This window comes from Macrobrachium rosenbergii, chromosome 21, assembly GCF_040412425.1.
Source record: "Macrobrachium rosenbergii isolate ZJJX-2024 chromosome 21, ASM4041242v1, whole genome shotgun sequence".
Taxonomy (NCBI): domain Eukaryota; kingdom Metazoa; phylum Arthropoda; class Malacostraca; order Decapoda; family Palaemonidae; genus Macrobrachium; species Macrobrachium rosenbergii.
Window position 1 is genome coordinate 42671773 of NC_089761.1, and position 11347 is coordinate 42683119.

At 35.3% G+C, this 11347-nt stretch overlaps 1 protein-coding gene across 1 annotated transcript in view; it reads left to right on the forward strand.

Annotated features, from left to right (window-relative positions):
* The window catches only part of LOC136849466 (uncharacterized), a 26487-nt gene extending 16417 nt beyond the window's left edge, over window positions 1-10070 (forward strand). The window contains exons 5-6 of the mRNA XM_067122815.1: window positions 9571-9639; window positions 9720-10070. Of these exons, the coding sequence (XP_066978916.1) occupies window positions 9571-9639; window positions 9720-10070 (420 nt within the window). The remainder of the gene's footprint in view (window positions 1-9570; window positions 9640-9719) is intronic.
* Window positions 10071-11347: the final 1277 nt, after the last annotated feature.

Below are 11347 nucleotides of genomic sequence, written 5' to 3' on the forward strand. Positions count from 1 at the left end.
ATTGGACTGCCCTCAGTTATTTTGGTTTATTCCCGCGGCAAAAAGTATATAGTTTTGCCCAAGTCCTCTCCTTGGCGAGGCATAACCGATACCCATTCTGGCCTCTGGTTAAGTTATAAGCCCGGGAGAAGTGGGCCATAATTAAAATAAACTTCCGAAATGCGGAGGTTGTGCCTCTTCTGACGTAGCTCTCAGATGGTCGTCTGCTGCTCAGTCTATTACCCGCCGCCCTATGATACAACTCCGGGAGGTCGCAGAAGGGCCGAAGCCGAGCGGCGTCTTGGAAGGGGAACTGGTCCTTAGGACGCGGACGGAAAATCCTTCGGAAAACGGGAAAAGTTTCGTCGTTTACGAAATGAAATCTAATTTTTAAAATTCTTATCACTGAGAAAAGACTTCAGACTCCAACGGGAAATCGTCGTTTGACGAACGGAAACTTAAATGAGCGATTAACGAAAACACGAAGGAATTAAAACTGCGTCGGAGAGCGGCGCCCGTAAGGGCGAAAATCGCCTCGAGAGCCCCGGGTTTCATAAGACCCGGCCTCGCCCCAGGTCGAAGCGGGGAGTCGACCTCTCGGGGTCTCCACAACATCGCCATATCGGAATCCAGTAATTCCATCAAGGAACCCGCTGAGTCGGGTTTTCAATATTTTTCAGGAATTTAGAAAACACCCGAAGGGAAGCTGCTCTGTTAATTTGGGGGCCCCCGGTTACCGTAATATTTAGAAGGCGCTGCCAAAAGGAAGTATTTACTGGTACACACACGCCGTCGGAGAGAGAGAGAGAGAGAGAGAGAGAGAGAGAGAGAGAGAGTGGAGTCAAAATAAGAAAAGCATTATCTGAATACGGGTCATAAATACATAAATACATATATACAAAGAGAGAGAGAGAGAGAGAGAGAGAGAGAGAGAGAGAGAGAGAGAGAGAGAGAGATGACACATTTCGAAGGCACGGAAGGTGATGTAGAGAGAGAGAGAGAGAGAGAGAGAGAGAGAGAGAGAGAGAGAGAGTTTCCTCCTTGTCCTTCGCCAGAAGTACCGACGGAGGCGGTTGGTTTTCCTGTTCTCTCTCTCTCTCTCTCTCTCTCTCTCTCTCTCTCTGTCTCCGGTTCGTTACGACTGCTTCGTCATCTTGCTCTTCCTCCTGTTCACACACGTTACGGTTATGTGTGTGTTTTGGGCGTTCGCGTATTTGCTCGTTATTCTGAGTATTGCTGTGTATATTGTATATACAAGGGTTTATACAGGCAAGTATACATTCACACAAAAGTTTGCCTGTCCAGGTACATAAGTATATATATATATATATATATATATATATATATATATATATATATATATATATATATATATATATATATATATATATATATATAATTGTAATAGCCACAATGCCCTCTTAACTTCTGTGCCTATTACAATTACATATGGATCTGGTAAAAGTGACCAGTAGATTCTACACACAAGCACATATATATACATACATACACACACACACACACACACACACACATATATATATATATATATATATATATATATATATATATATATATATATATATGTGTGTGTATATGCAGATATATATAATATATTCATATATATATAATCATTCAACAAGTGTCGCACCAACGCAAGAAAGAAATGATTAAATCTACATTATAAACGAACCAATTCAAACTTCACATGTTTTTCAATTTGATTTTTAAGAAAGGTTTTCCTTTGTCACTTGGAACCACTGGTACCTTCCTTATCAATTTCCTTATTTAGATAATTCCAAATGATAATTCATTTGTAATGACAAACATTTGTGTAATTTCTGATAAAATCTTTGCCAATGAAAATCAATTATAATCTCACCCAGTACGAATCTTCCATTGGATCGTGACTTATGACGGACAGTGTTTGATTGATAAGAAATTATGTAGAAGTAATGGTAACAATAATAATGTTAAGGGATATGATTATCATCATCATTCCTATTACTCTTCTTTTTGTTGTTGATGTTTTTGTTGTTACTATTAATATTTGATAATCTTATCATTTTAATTCTCAACGTCGTTGTGAATTATAATAACTTTTTGTTAAAGTCATCAACTATATCACTGGCCTGATTGGACCCAGCGTAAATGAAGACATGAACGGCAGCAATAAAAAGAAAGAAATAAAAAAAACTCGTAGCATTTGTTAGGATGATAGCAGTCTTTTTTTTATGGAGCAAAATAACGACTGTTCCGTCGTTACCACAGTGGTTGAAGAAAACCCCGCTCTCGTTTTCGTTTGTATATTGTGAATAATTTTCGAATGTTAGAAGTTCCACAAATAAATTTTGTCCGTTTAAATCCTTAGCTCTCGAGGAAACACTCCTCCCTTCTCTAGGGACTAGAAATGTGTTATCATCCTATCTTTTTTATGTCGAGTCGCGTCTCCATAGACCGAAGGGAGAAACAAAAAAAACAAAAAACAAAAAAATAAATTAAAAAAATAAGTAAATAGGCGTTAGAAAAAAAGTGGGATTTGACCTTTCTTGAATGAAGGAACACCGAACCGTAGAAGAAGTTCAGACAACCCTTTTTTTCAGACATTTTCTGATTTTTTTGTATTTACAACTGTCACTGTATGCTAATGAAAAAATATAATTTACAGAAAGCAATTATTCTGTTGACAACGATCATATATAGCTAAAAGTTCAGTTAAAAGTTAATTTAAACACGAGGCTCGTTTGGTATAATTTTGAGATGCTTGACAGTAAAGAGAACATCATAAATGAAAAGAATGAATTACATACTAGATTATCACTAAGTTAATTTGGTAAGGAAAAAAGGATAGTTAGCTTAACAAAATGTGTATGAATTTGTTTCTAGTGTCTAAGCATTATAATATTTGAAATATTCCTTGTTTAGAATATTCCCCTCAGTTGTCTTGTCAAAGACCCTTCTATTGCTTTTTAGGCTCTTCTTCTCCTCCTCCGTAAAGTGGTTTCACCATCTTTTTGTACAGGTATCTCTTTGGACATTGCTCCATTGAACTTGAGTCAGAGTCCTGCCAAGGACCCTTCTATTACTTTTAAGGCTCTTCTTCTCCTTCTCTGCAAGTGTTTTCACCATCTTTTTGTACAGGTATCTCTTTGGACATTGCTTCACTGAACTTGAGTCAGAGTCCTTTCTTTCCTGAGGCGGCCACTACATCAGTCAGTTGTCTCCCTGCTGGTCTCTTATGAGGCTGTAACCTTGACTGTAACTTCCCTGCCACCCTCGGCCCGTTGAATATCATCTGTGCTTCAAACTTCCTGGGTTTCTATCTCGTCTGTCTGTCAATGAAAGAGTCTGTCCCTTCATCACGAGCTAGACACCACTCTCACTCTGGTGTCCAGGTCCCTGTCCTAGAGAAGGTCATTTGCCTAAAGGGACAAAAAATAATAAAATAATCATATGATGTTGCCTGAGGTCTTTAGAAAAAAAATAACAATAAATAGAGCTCTGATTCATGACTATCCTGTTATCTAGATGTGACTTATGAGACTACTCCTTGAACAAACCTGTACCTCTTTTTGAAGTTACTCTTCGTACCCTTTGTAAAAACAAGTAACTTTTCGATAATGTGTTAAAGTCGCGAATTCGGGGCTCAGCTGAGTTGTCAGTCTATAGTATCATTCAGTTCCAGAAACTGGATATTCCTTCTTTTCTTTGCGTTTATGAAACATATCTTTGTCATCAGTCATACAGAGAAATCCTTTATAATTTTTCTTGCAGTAAATGACAATATTAATATAAACACAAACACACACAAACAGACACACACACATCTATCTATCTATCTATCTATCTCTATCTATCTATCTATCTATCTATATATATATATATATATATATATATATATATATATTATATATATATATATACATATATATATATATATATATATATATATATATATATATATATATATATATATATATATATATATATATATAAGGGATTACACACTGTAATATATCGATAACGAACGATATCAATATTCACTGTAGACCACTAATATTGTGACTGATGTGAGAAAGTAGGACACTGACACTTGCTTATTCGAAAATTTCTGAGTAAATTAAACTCACTTAATTTAAATGCAAATGCCTCACTAAGGAAGGAATTAGCTCGACTAGTAATGGTGACAGATCAGTGTACTGTAGACATACATACTGTATAAAAGAATTTCTAATTCATAGTTACAGGTCTACATACAGACCTAATAGCACTAGGAACATGGCATGGCCCATAATGTTCCGTCATAACTCAGAACCATATGGATGGCTGGGAGTGGAAGTCAGTGCATTTGCATAGCATTTCAGCTTGAACAAATTCTAGCTACTTTTCAGGAAATGACTGGCTATCGTGGAAAAGGGCTTGATTGCATATAGATGGATAATCCTTATGCGATTATTCAACCGAGGTTTGGCTGTTGACGTAATCGCAATTACCCGGGCCAAGTTGAATTTAAGGAGGTTTTAATGAAGTTTTATTGTGACACACACATGTATACACACACACATATATGTGTGTGTGTATATATTTTAGAAATATCAACACACAATTACGTGTGGAACAGAAATAATTTCTGACACACATCAGGATCGAACCCAGGTCTTTCAGTTGAAAGAAGAGAACCGGGTTCGATCCTGATGTGAGTCAGAAATTTATTTATAAACACACACACACACATATATATATGTCAGTAATAATAGTTACACATAAATTTACGTACAAACATTTAAAAAATATATATTAGAAGAACAAATATGAACTGATAATTTAATAAAAAAAAGAGTTTCCTTACGCCCACATCCAACAGCCAGCGGAATTTCAGCAGTTCATTCGATGACGACCTTTTCTCATGATGACTTTTTCTGATGACTTTCCCTTGAGATGAGTTACAGGGGATATGATCTAGGGGTCCATCCGGTCACCCCAGGTTACCCCTTCCTCTTCCCGGCAGGGGGCATTTTCCCCCCTTGTGGCTGGAAGGGGTTGTTGTGGGAGGGGGGTTGGGGGTGCTTACTTTGTTTCACACCTGGCCTACAGAAGTTAGTTTGGGGGTTAATTTAGTGTCAGGTGATCAGTGGTAATAACCGAGTTATTTAGAATAGGCCTAAAAAATTGAGTAGCTTTTGTTCATTTTCACTCCCCCCAATCCGCACGGACCAGTAACATTCACACAAATGCACACACACACACACACACACACGTGTGTAGACATACACACATACGTACATACACTTATATATACACTTTTATATACACTTATATATATATATATACATACATTTATTTATACACACATATATATATATATATATATATATATATATATATATATATATATATATATATATATATATATGTGTGTGTGTGTGTGTGTGTGTGTGTGTGTGTGTGTGTGTGTTTGCTTGCATGCGCGCGTGTGTGTGTATGGGTTGGGGGGGTGGCTGTTTACTATGATTTTGTGCGTAGCTCTGTAGGTAGAAGTAACAAGTAAGTATGATAACTCATAACTGAAATATACTAATAGCCATTTATGAATTACGAGAAAAAAATGTCTTTAGATATCACTTATTAAGGTAATCTGTTAGAGTGATAAATACTCCGTAACTAGCTGTACCTAAATAGTTTACACTAGCTTTATTCCATTATCTAAATAGTTTACATAATTATTTAGTAACTGTCTGTTTGTTAGTTTTCATTATGATATTAATTTATATTTCCAACTTTTCTCAAGATGTCATCTCACCAGTGTTAATTTTTTAAAATAATTTTTCTTTATTTCATAATCCTATTCGCTTTATTCTGCACTTGATAAAGTGGTGCCAAAAGAGGAAATTATAGTAACAAGTGTCCGTAAGCATCTGGTAACCTTTGTTGCTTTATGATTGAAGCCTAAAAAATACTGAGTGACTAAAAATGTCTTACATTTTGTATATTGTAAATCGATAGCGTTATTATTATTATTATTATTATTATTATTATTATTATTATTATTATTATTATTATTATTATTATTAGAGTAACTGAAAATAAGTCTTACATTTTTCGTATATTGTAAATAAGATAGTGTTATTATTATTATTATTATTATTATTATTATTAATATTATTATTATTATTATTATTATTATTATTATGAGTAACTTATCTTATTTTTATTATTATTATTATTATTATTATTATTATTATTATTAAAGCGATGTAAGTGATTGGAAATGGGTGCTTTTAAATGAATTAGACGAAACATTAAAAACATATCATAATTAATGAACTGTCTGAGAAAAGAAAGGAAGACTGAAGAGTAACTGACGAAATCAATATAAAACAAAAATTATCACTACAGCAGCGATTTTACTGAGCTGTGGACAAAAGGTTTTAAATAAGAAATTCATTCAGTGGACAAAACTTCCTGAATGGTACAAAGTAAAATGCGCAGGAAGGGACCCGACAAATAATTAATAATTCCATTGACAAGAGTTGACGTACTAAATATTCAAACTAGAAGGCCAAGTTATAATCGACATTCAGAACCAGGCTCAGAATTAACATACATAGATGGTAGCCTGTCATTCTGGTCATATAACTTGGTTGCTCTTTGATGACTGTATGTATTCATTCTACAGTAAGCATCCTTGTGGTCGTAATAGTTCTTTTGTAGTTTTCATTATATCAAAGCAGTGGGTTAGTATCTAAGCTTGTACACCATACACATGTATACTCACGTATACCGTATATGCATATGTATATATATAGACATATAGACATAAATATATATAGATGTATGTATGTATGAATGCATACATAAATATACATATATGTATATATACATTTGTATATATATACATATATGTGTACGTATGCAAATGAACTAAAGCCTATTGACCAGTGTAGGTTTTACTCAGGAATATGAAATGTTACTAGCAATGAGCATGCCTCTTCTCTTAACTACTATACTTACATCATAAACGAAAGTCTCTTGCATTGATTATTATTATTATTATTATTATTATTATTATTTTATTATTATTATTATTATTATTATTATTATTATTATTATTATTTGTCATGAGAAGTACCGACGCTACTCTAGAATAATTATAAAGGTTAATTGCAGCCCTCAGTATTTACTAGATATCACTGAATTTTGCGTATTGTATTATTATTATTATTATTATTATTATTATTATTACTATTATTATTATTATTATTATTATTATTAATGCTGTTGTATGAAGGGTAATTTTCATTCAACCGTTTTATGGAAAGGACGATCTATACCAGCTAATTTGCATTTTTTCCTTAGATGTTTAAATACCAAGTTATCCTGAAACATAAAATAGCTGATAATAATAATAATAATAATAATAATAATAATATACTTCACTTCATTTTAGCTTTTGGCCATCTACAAAGACGGAATGCAGGTCGAACAGACACTTGTCAAAATACATTAGTAGGTTTAAAAAAATAATTCTAATAGATACAATAAATATTAATAACAGATATGTTGTAGACTCCATCACTGGAAACAGCCGAAAAGCGGGCCATTTTTCTACGGTGATCTCAAAGTTATGGTCCTGCGGTTGCTGCCAAATCCAACTACGGCTGTTCAGGAATTCGGTCGGTGCCATTTGGGTGAATCCAGGTATTTATTAATTAAGATTCCTTCGAGATTAGGGGCTGCAACATTATTCTCTAGTATTTGCAACATTGTTGTCTAGTATTGTCGTCTGGCTGCAGCGGAATTTGAAATGGAGTACGTAGACGCTGGTGATAATATCGCGGTTTTGTATTTTCTCTTTTGTCGTGATTATCCGACTCATTCAGTTTTGGAATGTTGCCTCTGGTCGCTCTTGTTAATGTTATGTTGCAGCTATGAAATGAAATGCTGTATTACAGTTTTAAAAATAAGAGAAAAGTCTGCAGAAATCTCGGTAGGATTCTCCGCAGAGTTTTCAATTGTCTTGCTTCTGAATTCTCATTTTATGTCATTTAGTACTTGTATTAATGAAGACCAAAATTATTATTATTATTATTATTATTATTATTATTATTATTATTATTATTATTATTATTATTATTATTGCAAATGTAAATGTGATTTTGCTAAAAACAGGGCAGATCTCTGTTCTTGTCCGTCTCATTCTTTTTATTCTTATTATTCTTTGATCCCGTCTTGGATTATAATTTATGTTTTCATTGTCAGTTAATACCAGTGGAATATGGACATTATGGAAATTAGTATGAGTATGAAACATAATAACCTTTATTTACCTGGTTTCAACATTCGCTGCCAGGTATTCTTTTGACTAGTGCAATGTCTTATCTATAGTTAATACTGACATTATTCTAATTATCATCATCGTTGTAATGCCAGTTTTGCCTTATTGCTATTACATTCAACAATCTCATTTTAGTTACCTGTAAAATAAAACTATTGTGCCGGCTTTGTCTGTCCGTCTGCACTTTATTCTGTATGCACTTTATTCTGTCCGTCCTCAGATCTTAAAAACTACTGAGGCTAGAGGGCTGCAAATTGGTATGTTGATCATCCACCCTCCAATCATCAAACATACCAAATTGCAACCCTCTAGCCTCAGTAGTTTTTATTTTATTTAAGGTTAAAGTTAGCCATAAGCGTGCTTCTGGCAACTATATAAGATAGGCCACCACCGGGCCGTGGTTAAAGTTTCATGGGCCGCGGCTCATACAGCATTATACCGAGACCACCGAGAGATAGATCTATTTTCGGTAGCCTTGATTATACGCTGTTGCGGCTGTACAGAAAACTCGATTGCGCCGAAAAAACTGCCCATTTTGTACTTGTTTACTAGCTATCCTACTACTACTACTGCTGCTACTACTGCTACTACTACATTTTTATGAATATCTATTCTGTTGTTCTGCCGACTTAGAAGCTTATGAAATATTATTTCATAATTTATTGTGCACAATGACTTTGTTCTTAGTTTGTTCTCTCTCTCTCTCTCTCTCTCTCTCTCTCTCTCTCTCTCTCTCTCTCTCTCTACTCTCCTCCTATATCGCTTTATTAATATTCATTCAATCAAAAATATTCAAAGAATCGGACTGGTATGTCACATTGCACCTCATCACAATATACTTTTATTTTATGTTTGATTATTTATATACACATACACACACACACACACACACACATATATATATATATATATATATATACATATATATATATATATATATATATATATATATATATATATATATATATATGTTTGTGTGTGTGTGCATGAGGGCGTGTTTGCTCCTTAATTTTATTAAAGTAACATTTTATCCCCAGACATATCTCCGACCAAGCCACCTGGGAGCAACAAGAAATCAGCAGCAATATCCTTTTATTTCCAGTCCAGTGTGTACCCTACCATCCACAGTTGTAATACAAAAAATGTACAACATTATTCTGCATGTCGTATACCTCGAGACACCATACACGACGACTGTCTGCCCTACGTCAGCGACCTTTGTGAAATATGACGACTGACATTCGATCTATTCGCAGACTGCGAGCGAACGAAGGACCTCGAAGGAATGTAGGAGGTATACGCAGGGCAAGCGTGAGTTCAGGCAGGTATGTGCGTAAAGTATGCACGAACGCACTGGCTGGGTAGGCATAGGGCAGGACCCACTAAGGGCACAGACTGACCGTAGGGCCCGGTCAGCGGGGAGCGGCTGGACGCATGGGGCGAACTCGATGTGATGACGGTGGGAGGGAACGATGCCCAGAGACTCTTGCCTCGAGTGTGTGGAGGAAGAACACAAGTAGAAGGAGGAGGAGGAGGAGGAGGAGGAAGAAGAAGAGGAGGAGAAGTAGACGAGGAAGCACAGGAAGAGGAGGAGGAGGCCGAAAGAAAGGGAAAGTATTTGAGGACTTGTGAGAGAGAAGGCTATAGAAAGGATGAGGAGGAGAAGGAGGAGGGGAGGAGGAGCAGGAGGGGGGAAAAGGAGGAGGAAGAGGCGAAGAAGCAGGGGAGGAGGAAGAAAGAAAAGGAAATTAGTTAAGAACTTGTGAGGAAGGAAGCCATAGAGGGGAAGAGGAGGAGGAGGAGGAAGAGGAGGAAGAACAGCAACAGAAGGAGGAGGAGGAGGAGGAAGAGATTAAGAAGCAGAGGAGGAGGCCGAAAGAAAGGGAAAGTATTTGAGGACTTGTGAGAGAGGAAGCTATAGAGAGGAGGAGCTGATTAGGAGGTGGAGGAAGAGGAGGAGGAAGAGGAGGACAAGGAAGCGGAGTCGGAGGCCGACAGAAAGGGAAAGTAGCTGAGGGTTTGTGAGAGAGGAAGGAAGCTATAGAGAGGAAGAGGAGGAGGAGGAGGAGGAGGAGGAGGAGGAGGAAGAGGAAGATGAGGGAGAGGAAGCAGAGGGGGGAGAGCGGAAGAAAAGGAAAGTAGTTGAGGACTTTGAGAAAGGAAACTAAAGAGACAATAGTTAAAGAAATGGATGACGTAGACATTTGTGTGATGTAATATTTGCAAGCAGTGACTAAGAACTTGATCAAAATTAAGCTAAATGGCCGACAACCATTTATATGATAATGACGTCTCAAGTACAATGAATTGGTTAGCCGGAAATATGCTCACAGATTCTTGCAAGGCACCTTAGAATAGATACAGAAAAAAGTACTTACCTTCAGAAATGAAAGACTCTCTCTCTCTCTCTCTCTCTCTCTCTCTCTCTCTCTCTCTCTCTCCACAGATACACAAACACCGAGGATCCTTATAAGGAAATGAGAAACCACAAAATCGTTAGATCTCAGCACATGGAACCATAAGGCGCCTCGTGACTCCCAACATTTGTAGTGATAAGAGTGAATCTTTTTTAAAGCAAAATAATTTTTTTGGAGTATATGTACACTTACGTGAACACAAACACTTAGTGTGTACAGTGAGAGTACAGAGTATGACCTATCAAGAATGCAAATGATGACGAGACAAAAATTTAAAAAGGCTAACATGATAGACTTGATCAAGGACCTATTTGCCTTATTATTATTATTATTATTATTATTATTATTATTATTATTATTATTATTATTATTATTAATTTCTACACTCTCATTGTTCACAAGTAAGTGTTTGTACTCACGCACTGTGCGTACAGTCCAGAATTAATTATTATTATTATTATTATTATTATTATTATTATTATTATTATTATTATTATTATTATTATTAATAAATAATAATAATAATAATAATAATAATAATAATAATAATAATAATAATTATTATTATTATTATTATTACTGTTATTACTATTATTATTATTATTATTATTGAATA